The sequence below is a fragment of the Haliaeetus leucocephalus genome, unplaced genomic scaffold, assembly GCF_000737465.1.
Source record: "Haliaeetus leucocephalus isolate CR32 unplaced genomic scaffold, Haliaeetus_leucocephalus-4.0 Scaffold284, whole genome shotgun sequence".
Classification (NCBI taxonomy): Eukaryota; Metazoa; Chordata; class Aves; order Accipitriformes; family Accipitridae; genus Haliaeetus; species Haliaeetus leucocephalus.
Genome location: NW_010972720.1, coordinates 9,475,587 through 9,493,491, shown reverse-complemented (window position 1 = coordinate 9,493,491; position 17,905 = coordinate 9,475,587). Strand labels below are relative to the sequence as shown.

Sequence of the window (17,905 nt, the reverse complement as noted above, 5' to 3'; positions counted from 1 at the left end):
AGTCCCAAATGAGGTGTTTTCCCGTAACTAAAAAATAACCAAGCAGTTTGAGAAAAGTGTGCGGAAGTGACGGTACAGATTAACAACACAGCAGGAGCATATATTTAGCTTACTTGCAGAGGACTACCCTGGCATGTCTAGAAAATCATGTAAGGGAAGTCGCATTAAACTCTTTCAATATGTAACTAAAAGGATTATCTATTTCTACAACTGTTTCATACCTCGGTTAAGAATCTGGGTTACTCTAGATCAGCACGGTTTTTCTAAGGCACTAGAAATGGTATTTGCACAAATCCACCTTCACTGTGTTGGTTATACTTAAAAAAAAAATATTCTCACAGTGAAAGTTATTTTTACTTTTACCTATATTACTATTCCAATTTACAGTTTTAGCACCTATGCTATTCATCCTTTTGATTACACAGATCAACACAGTTAACATGAAGTAAAGTCTCTGCAGAATGAATGAAAATTTAAGCAGCCACCAAAATCAGAGATAAGCTTACAACTTTGGGAAAATGTATTTTAGGAGGCAGCAGCACAGCATGTTTTCAGGAATACCAGCATAGTTGAACATGTGTCTAAAATTAACCCTGAAACAGTACTTTAAAGCTACCCTAGTGGCGAAACACAATTTGCTGGTCAACAGAATAAACAACACCTTAATAGAACCACTTCAGTTACTGCTGGTCAAAATCATCCATGCGAATTCAATCTTCCCTGCCGCGGTGAAAGCGCAAGACAAATTATGGCATCTCAAGTGCCACATACCAGCTTTAAGCGTCACTGGAGCATCCCCTTTTCAAAAGACACAAAAAATTAACTTATGTAAATCTTGGCAGTCACCACATCATAGTTAAGGGCCTATTTGTGTATTTCCTGTTATGTTAAACAGTTTTCCTGTTATTAAGCAGCAAAGATGTCTCCCCAGGGACGTGCCTAGAACATTGCATGCCATTGTTTCAGGAACAGCCTGAGCGCAACCCAACGGAGCCCACGTGGAAACGTCTTGCCAAGCTGAAAACAAAACAGAGAACAGGGCAGCACCCAGCGCTTCTGTTAGCCAGAAATACAATACGACCCCACCCTTTCAGAGGTGCACAGTCCTTCCGCTGCTTGCTGACCACCCCTGGAAGTCAAGGCACTTCTCTTCCCAATGACTCCTAACCAAACCACACGACCAAATATTGCTTTGGCAAAGGCTGCCTGACAGGTACCGGTGCTGCCCTCAAGGAGTGACTGCTGGCCGTGCCTGCTGTGGAGGCCAAGCAGTTCCTATGGAGGAAGTTTAAAACATTCATCACATAGTTCTTCGCATTTAATGTTCCCCTGAGTCTCTTCTTCAGGTCCTTAAGCTAACAAACAATTATGAAGATGGCAGACTTTTTGCTTAACTGAGTGGTGGGCAGGGAGGGAGGGAAAGAAGACAGCAGAAACTTTCCCGAGGAGCTGCTACCTCAGGTAACTGCAGTGTTCACCGGGGTATACCCATAGCTTACTGCAAAGACCAAAACCCCAATGAAAGGTTAGCCCCCACGCAAGATCTCTAACTACAAACACCTCTACTCATGCCACCAACAAATGCACCAAGAAAAATATTCACTGTACATTACACATGCATCTCCGCTTCCTTGACCCTAACTCCTAGCTGAGAGGTCCCTCCCAAGACAAAGGGATATAGGTTTAATAGGGTTATGCTACTCAGTTCATATTAGGGCTTTTTATTTTTAAGTGGCAAAATATCTCAATTTGATAAGCAGGTTAATCAGGTGGTAGTTTGTACAGTAATATTTGTGGAAAGAAGTGAGCCTTGATTTTATGTTGGTTATAGAACAAGTGGCCCATGCTTATGGCTAAGAAAAAACAAAGTTTTCTAGCCTTCTGTTTTATTCAGAGTATAATAATGTGCAACTAGCTTTATAAATAAGCTCACTCATTCTGCTGGAAGCATTTCTGATATTCCTGTTTTATTACTTCAAATCTTCAAAAAGGCTTAACGCAAAGTCTATTCTTGTAATAAATATAAACGTAACGTTTTAAATAATTTCGGTGCTTCTGGTATTAGCAATATTCACACACAGATAAAAATGAAGGCCACTGAAATATCTGAGAGTCTAAAAACAGTATTAAAGAAGTGAAGTCATTAATGAGTACTATTTGTAACACTCATACTTTCCCAACTTTTCTACTGAAAGGTTGCTAGTTCTCTTTAAGAAAAGGATGAGCTTTCATGAAAAGAATTCCACTACAGATGTTCCCAGCTGTCCTGTTTCCTGCCTAACTAGAAGTATTTCCATAACGTCACATACAAACTGTTTACATGAGCATCTTGAGGAAGAACCTTTACTTGCTATAAATGTACAAGCATCATACTCCCATGACAAGGAGTAGCAAAATTAAATTTAACCAGGAGTTGTACACAGGACCCAGGATAATTAGTGCCCTTGCTACAACCACTAGACATTAGTAAAGATGATCCCACTGGAAGGTTCATAAATAGCAACTGTAAAGAAACATCTCAGCCAGATACAAGCCAGGTTATTCAAGGTGGGTTATTTCTACATTTGACTATGCAGACAGCTAAATTGAATAGGATTTTTATTTTTAATAAAAGTTTTAAAGATTTAAGTTATACTGCTGATGCATTCATTTTTCAGAGGATCAAATGCTATTTTCTTCTCCCTGTAGGATGGAGAACAGAAACAGTACTCCATGACCAGGAAAAGGTAATGGGGAAGATCACTGTTGGTGGACATGCTTAGGAAGGTGATACAGTGATACCACTACCTGCAATCTAAATCATGAATTAGTAATTCTGCAGCACTAGTTGACCATATTATCATGGTAAAAATAATTGCTTAACCTCCTCTTAAAAACAAGATTTAATTCAATCAAATGTTTCTGACAACAACACTACTCCATTGGACCACAGACAGCAGACACGCCTAGAGAAGAACAAATAGAGGTACAGGTGAACTCAGTAAGATAGCCGGCTTGACCAAGGCAGTCTTCACTGAATTTTGTTCTGGGGGAAGACAAGGCAAGAGAGATGGGGTCTGCCTGCAAATATTTTCCAAATAAGTTCGGTTTTGGTATGATATTTGGTGAAACAGTCAAGAGCTGTTTTGAACACCAGCACTTTTCCTAAAGGCATCAGATCTATCAGCTTTGGACCTAGGTTTTTCCTATGCATCATACCATCCAGGGATTAGAATTTTTTAAATAATAAAAGCAGTGGAGACACTGCTTCATTGCATGACACTAAATTAACAGCCAATCTATAAACAGAAATTGACATTTCTTGCCATTGATTGCAAAGAGAGTGGTAAGTGTGGTCCCAATCTATTTAGTACTGCCTCCACAGTACTTAAAATATAATTATATTTGATTAATTGAAGATGCAAGAAACTTTTTTTTGCCTTCCACCTCCCTCTCACATCAGAGTTTTCTGTGCTAACAAAGAAAGAAGAGTAACATAAAACAGCAAGCCAATTGGCTGCAAATACTCAAAACGTTGCATTCTAGCACTGAAATTTCATGGTATCGTTTTCCTCAAAAAAACTTTTGCTTTATGCCTTAGAAAGTTCAAATTAAAAGGACTGAATAGGTAGTAATGCTTCATTTGTCTGAATGCTGCAAGCCATTTCTACTATGGTAACAGATTCATTTGCACAAGTTGCAAAACTGGTAGAAGCAGCTTTTAAAAGTTTAAGTCCAGTTTTACCACAATGGAAATCCCCCAAAGTAATTTAAAAGCTACTCAGGTTTTTAAGTGTAAACGTTGCTGCCTGCCACTTTCAAACCTCAGCCTACTTCATAGCAATAGAAGTTACAGCCAGACCCTTTTCACCTATTAGACATATCAAGTGGGAACAAATGCACACTTAGAATATGCAATTATATTAGCAAAGATAATTTGCTAGGTCTTTTGAATTTACTCCCCAATTAACTATTCTTCTATGAAGTTGAGCTTGAAGCAGCAATTCTACTTATTTCATGTTGACAAATACTTGAGGCATCCTTCACATACAATTATTCTGTTTAAGTGAAGGAATTACAAAATCCAACATCACTCACTACAGTGGAGCCAGGATGCAAAAGCACATGCACTATGCATGTGCTTTTCACAGCACTCCACTTCTTTCTCCAAAGATTTTTTTTTTTTGAGCAAAGCTCCTTATTTACATTAATTTTCATGCTTTGTTAAATATATGCAGAGTTTAAGTGTTTACATCACATGTAAGTTGTTTTGTGACTTCTTTGGTGTGGTTTTTGTTGGTTTGTGGGGGTTTTGGGGTTTTGTTTGGTTTGTTTTTGGTGGGGGTTTTTTTGTTGTTGTTTGTTTTAACAGCTCCTTTCTGCTATCCAGGCTTCCTTCGAAAAGAACTAGAGTTATCTGCATTTTATACCTACCGTAAATGCATCAATTGCATGAGATGCGTATAGAGTACAAACTATACTTACAAATGCCAAAACACAGAGCCCTACCACCTGAAAATGAGAACCTCCATTTAGCTATCATCTACATGCCTACTGAAGCCATGACATATTAAGACTGAAATCAAGCATATCAGGCAGGTCATTCAGCACCCAGTCTTGAATAGATGAAGTCAGAAGCAAAACAGTCTTATTGACTTTAACAGGAACATGATTAAATCCAAAATCTCCCATGATGAATGGTTTTCAGTTATTCAACTTCTTTTGCTCAGAATAGATAAGCTGGCTTTACTGCTGAACTATATTTTTCCTTGGTAGGTGACACAAATATTTAACATACTTGTCCTGTATCAAATCCCTCCAGCAGACTTTTAAATTTAGAATACTTGGTAGGGTTAAGTGTGTTGGGTATCTTTCTACAGTTCTATATTAAACTGTTGTGTCAGACATTAATCAGTACTTCAGTCATTCTTTAGGGGGTGGGGGAGTGGGGGTAGGGGGGGCAGGAAGGCATATGAAGAGTTAACTCATGACACCTGAGGCTTTCAGAATCCTCCTTTAAAAGCACTGCTTTGCAATGTGCAGAAGCAATTTCAAAGTTCGCAATGTGATCTGAAGCAGGATTTAAGGAAAAGGTTGTATTGGAAAAGGATATAATCTGCTCAAATAAACAGGTCTGTGATGTTTGCTTGTTGCTAGCAAGGCAAAAAGGAAATTTTTAAAATTGGTATTGCCATAATGACATCAGCTACTCTTTGCCCTCTGAGACACCTCTTATTCCCAAGGTAATAAGAGAGTAACTAGGTTTAGTAAGCAATGGAAGTCAGCAGAGAGATAAAAGTACTAAGTACAGTTTGCTTAGGGGAAGAAGAGGAATAGAAAGAGTAGCAGGAAGGGCTGGATGAAAACATTTTGAGACAAAACAGTTTACCACAAAAGCAATAGTACAGTTCAGTATACAAACCTTGAAAAACCCTGAACAAAAGGCACAAGAGCTTTGACCTCCATTTGCAAAACTAGTTCATTGTCTAGAATTTTATCTTTATGCAAGAGAAAACATAAGTAACTCAAAATTATTATTTTGAATCATTCATAAAAGAATGTCTTTCTCTGGCTGTTTATATAGAATCATTCCGAGATGATGATTTACTCTGTCACGCCATTGATGCTGAAGAGCATAAGAGCACTTCAGTCACTCTTTGGTAAAACATCACTGAAAGACACTGGTTCATACTTAACTCCTACCTCTATCACGTTTATGCAGTTCTGAAGTGTTGAGATTTTTGTTGCAGTTACTTGCTACAAATAAGTTTTATTTACCCAACCTGTGACTTGTAAAGTATTTCCTGAAGCATTTCAGTATTTTTGTTTTGCTGAAGAGGACGCTCATTATATACAGCTAACAATGCAGGTGTACTATACTTCCAGTAGCTGAGAAAAATGACACTTAGATGTCTGCCTGCATTTAAAGGGTGAAAAAACTTCTGGATATGACAACCCTGCAGCAGCATAGAGCGCACAGTGATGGAAGTTAGACACAAGGCAACAAGCTGAATGACCTTAAGATACACTTCAAATTTTACAGCAAATTTCCTCTGGATTTATTCCATTCCTAGAAAAATTCCACTTTTATTTGGCTTCCCCTGAACAGGCTGTATGCTTACACTGCAAGGTATTTGAACTACTCCAGTTAATTTGACACCTCCACATGGACAAGCTGTAAGCAATGCAAATGCACTCCACCCCAAGGATCCATTTAACTATAAATGCAACGACTAATCTAGACTAACTTAACACCAGTGCAAAGAACTGTATGTCAAGCCATACTACCTACTGTGAAGAAACTACAGCAGGCTGCTGCAAAATATCCTCAAGTCAGAATGGAAACTCAAGAGTGAGTTCCATCCTCTTCCTCCTAATAGCGCTTATGTCCTAACTTCACCAAGTTATTGCACCGCAGACTGTAAGCCAGGACATGTTAACAGAAGAATCCAACTTGACCTGTACTCCAGACTACTTTAAAACTCTACATTTCAACAATTGCCATAAGTATCTCAAGGCTGCTCTACAGTCATACAAGGTGGCTGGTCTATGCTTTGTAAAAGGGAGCAAAGGATGAAATCCATGATAATACTTACTAGAAGTGCAATCTACACCAAAACTGGAACCAAATGTTGCTTACATAACACTCATACATATTCACATTCCTACACGGACCATGAAATTCCTTTTTTCAATTACTCTCTCCCTTATTTGTTGACACAGTCCCTAGTATATTCTATTTCTCATTGCTTATGTGACCTTGGAAAGAAGCCACATGTCATTTTAATCCAATCAAACCCCTACAAGAAAAAATACTCATACTGGCACTGCAAAACCAAATACGGCTGCTCCTGGCATTTAACATAAAGAACCATTTACGCTTCTGATATACATTGTCATTGCCTGATCTACTGTTGCTGAGTTTTATGAACCTGAAATAATCACTAACAAGCTTCAATGCATTACACCATTTCTAAAACCACAGTGTATCTATACATACTTACACTCTCTGCTGCAGAATATGACCTGGTTTTCAGATGCCCTACTTTTTTGGTATATTCAGCTATAGCTAACCACTGGTCAGCTTTCTGCTAACACACTTCCTACAAGACACAGGACAGCAAAGCAGAAGGGGGAGACCAGGCAAAAACCCCTCTAAGCTTTCAATGCTATACCATTAGCGTGTACATAGTGCACACAGAGAAAACACACAGAAGGTCTATTCAGCACTTCTTATTTAGTGAAGTGCTGCTTAACTGGAACGCAGGGCTAGCAATCTATTTTACATGCTGTATTTAGCAGAGGCATCCTACAGGCAGGTTTTGCTTTCACATCCACTCAAACTAAATAGAACCACAAATTGATTCTTATCATTGTAAAATTTCCTTTATACATGCACTGACATCTATTTTTGGTTTTTTCAGAATTATACAAATTTCAGTGGCAGTTAATGAACATTTGGAAGATTGAACATTATCACCCTGCCTTCTCTTTTAGGATTTTTGTCCCTGGAATATGTGCTATGTGGAAATTTCATGCTGTTAGCAACATCAGGGATGTAGGTATATGCACAAAGACTCCCTTACATAAGAATTTTTAGCATCAAATTATTTTAATCCTAGCTTAAAGCCACGCAAGCAAGCTGCAAACAGAAGCCTATATTATGTCTGGATAGTTGGCTTGTGTTATGTTCATAACTGAATTTATCATTCAGGAGGAACTTGGAAACCGGATTTACTTTGCCAAGGATAAGTAATGACAAGGTGAATGGTTTAAGCTGCTATGTGAAATGCCAGGACAGGAAGGAAAGCTGACTGGTAGAACTGAACTCCAAAAAATAAAAGCAATGAGGGTGGTGTTCAAGACAGAAGGGAAATGCTTGAGAAAAAGAGCTTCTGCAAAACTAGCTTATGTAGCTGCTTACTCCTCCTTAAGTAAAATGCAAGAAAATTACAAATAGTGCAGTGGAGAAAAAGACTTACATAATATGCAGGCTGCCATCAGTTTCTCTAAATGTCATGCATCTTAGCTAAAACAAACAACAAACAACTGACACCCTCCACCAAAACAACACATGTATGTCCTGGAACAAAGCTCAGCTTCCATAATCTTGTTCCCATTCCAGATACTTGCTTTATTTGCTTTACCTGCCACTGAAGATGAAAATCAGGTCAGATGCAGCTGAGAATTTTGTGGTGGTTTTTTTGTCTAGTTGGTTTTGGGGTTTGTTTTTTATTTGGGGGGGAGGGGTGGTGGTTTAAACACACACACACTTGTCATGAATGCCTCTAAAACCTCATACTTTTGGGGTTTGTATCAACACAAGTGAGCACAAAAGTTTGCTTGTCCTACTTGCAAATAAGATGTATTTAACGTGACATGTAGATATCTGCTATCATACATACAAGTTCAAATATTTCTCACAGACAGAAAGCCACATCGTGACAGCCTGTATTCATTCCGCTTCCCTCCCTATTCCCCTCCTGCACTCAAATCCAGGTATAGAAAAGACAGCGCTGCCAGGAGATAATCATTAAAATCATTAGATAAATATTTAATAGCACAGACTTCCTGATACTATTTTTGGACTTGCGGGAGGAAAGAACGAATTCCAATTTGCATTTCATAAACAGAATAACCATCTTCCAAACAAGCAGCTCAGCACGGGTGCATGCACACACAGAGACTTAAAATATGAAACTACTTTGCTCAAAAGTCAAACTTCTGTATGAAATTCAAAAACTTTCATGCCCAGTACAGTTTTTGTTTGCTAGAAATAAGCCACCGTTGAAGTAAATAAGATATTCCCCTCAAAGCATGCTCTAATCATTGTATTTAAAAACCACAAACCTGTATGAAATATAACAGTGCTTTTCTTGTAGCCAGAAGGTAGGCGAATGTTTCGGAGCAACCCCTTTGCAGTCAGCCGTACACGCATGTTGGATAAGGAAAATTTCGGGGACCATAACATGTCTTCAGTACAATTGGGAGATAAACAAGCAAGAAACAGCCTCCATGTACTGTCACATACTATGTTTTAAAATCACTACTGGCAGAAGCAAGCAATTCTTGCTAAAGAAAACAGGCTTGAAGAAGTAATCAAGTCTCCATTCCTTTGCTCTTATTCCTTATGCACAGACAAGCAAAAAAATCAGTAAAAGCAGATATCCACGGCGTAAATGCTGCTGGCAGCTCCTCCTCACCAGATGTTGTGGAAACAAAGCTTGTCCTCAGAATAAAACCGACTTAGTGATTCGGAAAACCAACAGCCTCTGAATTGCATCACAGTGTTGATGCTTAATCTGCTGTGGGACTCCATGGGCTGGAAGCTAGAAGAGGAGAAAAGGGAGGAGGAGGATGAGGAGGGAGGAGGAGGAGGAGGAGGAAGTGGGTGGTCTCCCCAGCTGAATATATCATCCAGCAATGTCACAGACCATGTAATTGTTCTTTGGAGACTGTTAGGGAGATTATTTGAATATTCCTGGAGGCATATTTCAGCTCTCCTCTCCAAGAATCCTTTCAGGGTGCATTTTTTTTAAAGTTTCTTTCAATTAACATGAATTTATCAAAACAGATTTATCAGCTAACATTTTCTACCAAAGTTTCTTTTAGCATTAAATATTATGTCAACATTTAAAGTCTTAACAAATCCACAAACATGTCTATTCTCCAAGAAGAATTCAGTATTTGAGATCTGCTTAAGGGAAATACTATTTAGCTTGGCAGATCAACACTGCAGATGCTTCCGATTATCAGAAGAGGACCAAGAAAGCAGGCATCAATTTCATATTAAAACAGATCTCTGCCAGCTGGGTTTTGAAAGCACCCAAACATTGTAGCAAACAAGCAGCATTACAGGAGTTCCTTCAAAACAGATGCCATCTCCATATTTAATTAGCCATCTTAAAATATTTCTTCTTACTATTTAATGAGCTCAAAATTTTTGCATATACCTTGGTCCCTTTCAGCTACCACTAGCAAAAATAAAATGAAAAATAAGAGTTAGAAGCTAGAAAACAGAGGAGTAACTGTTTTGCAGAGATTAGAAAATGTCACATTTTTCACCTATGGCCATGACTATCAATACATGCACTGGCCACCTTCCTGTGTAAAAGAGAAACGTTTCACTACTTTGCCTACAGTCAGTAGCTGCCCTCCTAGGCAGCCGTAGGAGCAGGGACCATCCAAGTATCTCACAGCCAATGCAGGAGACAAGACAGTAACAGCTCATACCTTCTTTTGGGTTGCTTGAAGAGCTGCCCTCCACAGCCTCATGTAACTTTTTAGAGACAACAAAATTAGGTACTTTTCCATGGATTCTGCACATCTACCATTTCACCAAACCACAGCTAATGCTCTCTAGCACCTATCCCTCTGACAGTCTTTCCAGTTCCAGAAACAATTAACCCAACTTGCTCTGAAGCAGGTATAACCCAAAGCAAACATAATTACACCGGCAGGTCTCATCCTAGCAGTGCCTTATCCGTCCTCTCCTTACCACAAGTCTGTTGTATTTTAACAGCATGTCTTACTTGCTCAAGACGCATAACATTTTAAATTCTCTAGTGCTTATTTACCACATCAGCTAGAATTAAAAGCAGCATTTTGTTGCTTTATCCTGGTCTCTGGATATCTCTAACGTCACACAGGCCAGCGCAGTGACAATAAAGCAGCTCATTGTCAGTAGAGCAAAAGAACTGCAGCCCAGCATCGAGACCGTCAGACCCATCAAGCCAACCTCCACAGCACACTGTGGGAGAATACTGCTGAATATTTTATGATCATGTACCAAAATATTTATTTCCCAGCACAGTGATGTACCACCAACTCTGAAATACTAGAATATGTCTTCAGTCCACACAAAACCATTCAAAATAAGTACAAAGACAGTAAATTAGCTTTTTTGTTTGGTTCCCAGGGCAGCCTCTGCACACAGCAGGGCATGCATGTCATTACTGCTAAAAAATCCTCATCTATTCCTTCTAGTCTGAAAAGCTTTGCCACTAGCAATGTGTGTTCATCTATCTTTCCAACAGCCTGCAGATCCAAACCCTTTCCTAATCCAACACCACTATCAAAGACATTACGTCCCTTCTGTGTTGCTGGAAGATTATTACGCTTGGAAACCATGCTCAGCAGTAAACCAGAAGGCTTGTTACAGCACATTAGAGTAGCCTCACGTATTCAGCGTAGTTCATTAGCCCATCTCTTCAAATATTAGATCAGTATTGTCAAATTCTCTCTTAATGAGGGCATCGTGAGTTTTTGACTGGGCCTACAGCCAGTCTTCACACACTATTCAACACCCAGCCATACCAGGTTTTACCCTTCTGTCAGGGCACCCACTGGAACTCCCTTTTGTTTTCCTCCTGCCCGCCACAGCTCCCCAAGGGAGGCACTGCTCCATGTAGTAAATGTTCTCTCACCATCCCAATCCGATGCTCTCATAAAGGCAGAAAAAGTCCAATCCTGTTCAAAAAAGCAAACAAACAAAAAAACCCAAACCAACCACAACACCCCCCCAGCACCCAAAAAAACAACCCACTGCCTCTCCCCACACTTGCAATAGCGGCTGGGACAAAGATAACAAACTTCTCACTAGCCTGTAAACCTAGAGAAACTGAAGTACCCCACTGAAACCGTAACTTCCTTCCTAGGAATAGGAGCTAGAACAAAGAATCTCTAGAGGTCAAGCATGATGTAATGAACCAGTCTGGAGACTGAGGAATTAATGAATCACTGCGCAAAATATAAGCAGATAAAAGCTCTATATGGACAACAAAACCCTTGTAGCAGAGACCAAAACTCCTCTTACAGAGGTACACAAATAATACTTTCACTGCCTCCTCTTTCCCACCCTTAGTTTGGGTGGAAACAGGCTGTGAAGAAACAGATACATCACAGTATTTAAAAAAAAACAAAAAAACCCCCACAACCAAACTTCTGATTTGAGGAAAATGCCTTTCTAGCCTCTAGGGTTGGAATCCAGTTAAAACCCAGAAACCTAAAACAAGGCTCCTTTATGCAGAAGACGACTGACAGCACTAATAAAAAGCAACAGATGCATGTCAGTCTCATCTAGCACCCAACCCTCAGAGAGCTCTGACAGCAGCCAGCAAGAGGACTACCCATCCCTATCTGAATAGCTCCCAGGAGAGATTTAACTCAGAGAGGTTCCTCCAGTGCAGCCTTTCCAGAGCTCTGCGTTACACCACTGTACACTGTGGTGGCTGTGCATCTGCTAGCGTTGCTTCCTTGGCTCAGGAAAACAGCATCTCCAGGTCTGTGGCTGTACTCCTACAATGACCATCTCTCTAGCGCCTGGCGCTGGCAGGGTACAAAGCCAGGACATAACCCATGGGATCCTAGCACAGCATGCCAGGAACATACACTGTCTACAACTCATGCATAACATGAAGATCATAGAGAGATCTTCTTCTATCTTGACATTGGATAAGGGCGATAAAAATAGCACCAGAAAACAGCAGAATAAAATAGGAAGTGATATACAGCCCAGACAGAGGACAAAAGGACTGATGGATTTTATTTACTAGCACCTTACTGCTGGCTTCCCTTGAACTCCAAGGGCAAAACCGGAGATCAACATGGACAAAGGGGCTCTATTCTGTTATGACCATGTAATTCAGTCTGGGTTGCTAAATGCATCAATACCTGATGACACCATCAGATTGATGGTGGGGCTAGACCTATTTTAACCCCAGCAGATTTAGCGTATCTGCCACTCCCTGGGAACATTAGCAATGTGACAAGAAAGAAGCAAAGGGCACTGGCATTTGTATGCTTTTAAATTCAGCCTCATGAGGCCAAGTGCACAGCTATCTGTATGCATTTCTGCTGTCTCTGTCCCTCTTTACACATCCAACAATCACTAAGAAAGCCATCAGAGCACAGTTAAGTGTCTCATTGCAAAAAAGTCTAAATCAGAGGCTAGATTTTTAGATCTGAGAAGCCCACGCAGAAGACACCTGGCTCCGCGTCATAAGACAGCATGGGCAGTGCAGAGCAGATGGGTTTTACTGGCATGCTTTACTTCAGGATGAACTGAGAGGTGATTGCTTAGGCAAAGAGAGATATGACAAGTAGGAGCCTACTAAGCCCCAGGTCTTGGTTTTATTTCTGGAAGATGACTGCCCCCTTTCCACTTTCCTGCAACCACCTTGCTCTAGCCAGTGCTCCAGTTTGAAAAGCTAACCTTTCTGCAGGCAACAATACCCACTGCCATGCCAAACACAGCTTGCAGCTTTGGGACTTATTTTAAGCTCCAATCCTTACCTGAAGAAAAAAGCAAACCTCTTCCTCCCTCAAAGCAGGAACTAAAATCCTAAATAATTTAGGTTTCCTCTAGTACACAGACACTTTTAATCATTATAAATTCAGCAGCCTGTCAAACAGAAGGTGATGCTGCAGTGGATTCCCAGGCAAACAGCTACAGCAGTCAGGCTGATCTGTCTCTCTCACGCAACAGTGGTGGCATTTACGACATCTGCACTCTTCCAGAATTGAGAATGGCCACAAGACACGGCAAGAATCATTTAATTTTTAACTTCTGACTTAAGGGAACAGCAAGTTATTTTTCATGTGCAGGATGTCCCTTCCAAAATGGCATTTTTGTTAGACTGCCTGCGTCAAAATCCTACAGTGCTTTGAAAAAAACCTGCTACTATACAACAGTGAATAACGTCACTAACACTAGGATAACATGCCTTAAAATATGAAGCTTCAATGATCTAGCCAGATGTGTCAAAAAACCCAACACCCTCTGTGCTAGGGACTTCTGCTCAGCAGCAGGCTAGGTATATGTGTAAGTCCTTGTGAGCTCAGGCCTCAAGGAACAGAGGAAAAATAAAAGTCTTACTTAGGGCCACAGCTTACAGATGTATTAATTATTTATTCATGCAATACTGACTTATATGCACTGTGCAACTGTTTTTCATCTATGGACTCACAACAATACCCAGACATCCTCTACTGAAAAGCAACACTGCAAATAAGGACAATTTAGGCAAGTATACGTCCTAAGACATGCTAGTGGTTTATCAGGAGATCACAGAGAAAGTTAAAGACAACTCACAACAAGTATGTTTTGCTTATCTTTGTGGGCTTTCATGTGTTCTTCATAGCCCCAGGTGTGCAGACAAAAATGCAGACGTACATTCACTTTACAAGCTGTTTAGCCATCTTTGATACAAGATCCATGAGTTTCATGTGTCTGGAACAGTTCCATGGTCTTTCAAGTATTATATCAACTTATCTGCCTAACAGGGATCAATGACAACAATATGGGCAGCTACTGTATCTGCTGAAAAATACCTTAAGAAATATGGGGAAAGAAAGGACTTAAAGGAAAGCTAGAAGGAACAAGTCAGAGGACTTAAAAATAACTGAAAAAAACCACCCTTACCTCAAAGTTAAGGAAGAATTCCAGTACAATGATGCCCAATTACTCACTGTTTACTGCAAACACATAAAACAATATGCACAACCTAAGGAACTCCAGAGAGTCAAAGGAAAAAAAACAAGTCTGAGAATATCAAAAGAGATCCACATGTAGGTTTAACTGGAGAGGAAAGGGAAAAGACGATAGTAGAGAAAGAATAAAGTATTAGGATGGCATTTTCAAGAAGGCGGTATAATTCAGCATTAACTACAGCAACTCAGTTGGGAATAAAAAATGAAAACAGTTTGCTACTGGTATGTGACCCTGCTGGTTAAAGCTCTAAAGTCTCTTAAAATAAAAACCTATTGTCCTCTTAATTACTGAAAAAAACAGTGAGAATTTAGATATTTTAAAATTCATTCAGACAGAGCATGCATGCAAATACACTGACACATTTAACTTGACAGCTGAAGGGACCAATCTGGAATACAGTAAGACTGTGTTGTCACGCATCTTAGTTTTTTGCATCCTATTCTCTACTCTGACAAACATACTACCTCAGGAAAACACCACTTATTAAAAAAAAAAACCAAACCACAAAACAAAAAAAAACCAAACCACAAAACAAAACAGCAAACAAAACACTCAAAACAGATGACTGCAGAGTTTAGGGTGGCATTCTCTGAACATCAGCACCAGTCATTTCACTTTGAAGACTTCTGGAGCACAGCAGTTCTCACCCAAGGAATTAAATCCTGAGATCCAGCTGTTGTACTATACTTTATTTGGTAATGCTAGAAAAATCTGGCCAAGAAAGTAACAGCTATTGGGTATCAAAGGTTATTTCAGGTTTACAGATACTCCCTTAACTCTTCAAAATAAAAATCATTATATGTCCCTAATGAATGCACTTAAACTCAAATTCACATAGATTTAGATTAATTCTGCATTTATTTATGTAGAAATGGCAAAACAAAGACCTGCTTTTATAGCTGGTTCATGTGTAATAGCTACACCACTTAAGCAACTCTGCTGTCTGTTTATAAGAACATTCCTTATTAGCCTGAAGGTATTCTAAGGCTAGATCACATGAGACTATTAAGTCATTCAGATAGTCCTCATAGTTCACATGGATGAAAAAACATCTAAAAAAAGACTATAGCTGGCTTTTTATCACAGCTAGGCAACAAAATAGTCCAACGCACAGTACAATATCTGTAAAAAGAAGTTTAAGCCTTATCTTTTCAAGGGAAAAGGAAAGACTAACTTACACTATTAAACTCCTAGAATTCCCAATGTGTAAAATATTAACCACATTAAACTAATATTGAATCTTATCTTGTTCCTGCTTCACCCCATTAAGTTTACAAAGCTGTTCAAGTTTTTCTGCAAAATTTCCAGGCTTTTCTTTTGGAAAGAGGCGTAGAGACAGAAAAACTGACAAATCCAACTTATTTACAAAAGCTGAAGCTCTTAACATGAGAGATTGAGAATTCAGTCTCAACACATCTATGTTGAAATTCCTGGTTAGAACTAGCCAGAGATGCTAGTTCTGCAACATGGAAAACTTGAACCAAAATCCTCCCTGCTCAGCCCTGTTTTAACAAGCACTTAAACACTGCTTTTCTACACCTGGAGTGCTTTAACCACTGAACAAACTATTAGCTGTTAAGAAGCAAAATCTTCCTCTTCCTCCCTGCTTTTAACTTCACTGCAGAAGGTACCTAGTTTTTTCCAGTGCAGAACAGGAAAGAGCTTTAAAACATTTAAGGTATTTACCCATCAAACTGTCTCCTGTATGATTCTTGAGGGAATTTATTTCCCATGAGCTGCAGAGTACAGTATTAGAAGATGCTGAAAGAAATGCAGAGTTGGTTCAACAACAGAAGTTTTACTTCATGGAAAAATTCTACACACTACCATAGAATGCCTTTTTTTTAAAAAAAGAAAAAAATGGATACATGAGACTTAAAATTACTGTTTAGATGATATTGAATAACTGTTCAAAACCTGTCACATAGAGCTTTGCAACATATATTCTTTATCAGAATTGTTGGGGTTTTGGGGTGGGGTTTTTGTTTCTTTTTTTAAAAGCAGTTTAAGACCTCTGGGATTTTTTTTTGTATGAACATTCTTCTGAACTGAAGAAAATTTATTTAATAACCTTGCACCTGCAAAGCTGGGTACTCATGAAAAACAAACCAGATCTGTCTATATTCTCTAGCAACAAACCTAGTAACATTTATGTTATACAGCAGGAAAATCATATTAAAAGTGAATACTAAGATAAAGCCAAAGAAGAACTCCAAGTGCTGAGACGGAAGCAGTGGGCTCCATTTTCTGCACATTGCTAGCATCAGTTTCATGATCTATGCTAGAACTACCACTCATTCTTCCTGACTTGTTTTTAACTTTGGTGAGCTCTCCAGTCCTACCTGCTCTGTGGCCAGTCATATGAGCACTTGTGTTAGAACAGACTAGACTATTTCAGTTGGAAGCGTCCTACAACGTCATCTAGTCCAGCTGCCTGACCACTTCAGGGCTGACCAAAAGTTAAAGCATGTTAAGGGCATCGTCCAAACACCTCTTAAACACTGGACGGGCTTGGGGTACTGACCACCTCTCTAGGAAGCCTGTTCCAGTATTTCACCACTCTCTCAGTAAAGAAATGCTTCCTAATGTCCAGTCCAAACCTCCCCTGGTGCAGCTTTGAACCATTCCCACAGATCCTGTAACTGGATCCCAGAGAGAAGGGATCAGCACCTCCCTCCCTCTTCCCCTCCTTGGGAAGCTGTAGAGAACAATGAGGTTGCCCTTCAGACCTCTTTTCTCCAAGCTAGACAAGCCCAAAGTCCTTAGCCACTCCTCACAGCACATGCCTTCCAGGCCTTTCACCAGCTTTGCTGCTTTCCTCTGGATGCATTCAAGGACCTTCACGTTCTTCCTAAACTGTGGGGTCCAGAAATGCACACAGTACTCAAGGTGAGGCCACACCAGTGTTAAATACAGCAGGATAATCAACTCTTTCAACCAGCTGGTTATGCTGTGTTTGACACACCCTAGGATGCAGGTTGCCCTCTTGGCTGCCAGGGCACATATGTTCACGTATGCATCAAGATCTTTTCACGTCTCCAAGCAACAAGAACACTGCTTGCACAGTTTCCTCTACAACTTGCAAAAACTTCTGCAAGCAAACACCCCCCCACCCTCCTCAAACAAAACCAACCCCCAAAAGACCTTCTGGTCAGATATGAAAGGAGAAATACAGCGCTAATAAAACACTTGACCAGATATCTCTGATCAGTAGGGTAATTTGCTATACCATGCTGAAGACTACTGATGGTCAACTAGATGAAAGAATTCACCAAAGACCTAAGTACTTGACATTCACAACAATGTTCATCAGCTCTCAGTTACAGTCCTCCCAATTTTTAAAGAAAGCTTACACCTTTTCACATAGTATCATGTATCATTTTAAAATATTAAAGCTGTTTTGTTGTTGTTAAAAAGAGCACAAGCACAGTGTGA

At 39.7% G+C, this 17,905-nt stretch overlaps 1 protein-coding gene across 3 annotated transcripts in view; it reads right to left on the bottom strand.

Annotated features, from left to right (window-relative positions):
* Positions 1-17,905, bottom strand: part of MTUS1 (microtubule associated tumor suppressor 1) — a 92,013-nt gene that overhangs the window by 45,458 nt on the left and 28,650 nt on the right. Inside the window, exon 1 of one of the 3 annotated variants that reach the window (XM_010570049.1) lies at positions 8,830-9,267. The exons of the other annotated variants lie outside the window; for them this stretch is intronic. Within the exon in view, the coding sequence (XP_010568351.1) occupies positions 8,830-8,950 (121 nt within the window). The 5' untranslated portion in view covers positions 8,951-9,267. Of the gene's footprint in view, positions 1-8,829; positions 9,268-17,905 lie in introns of those variants that run through there. 3 annotated transcript variants of the gene reach the window in all.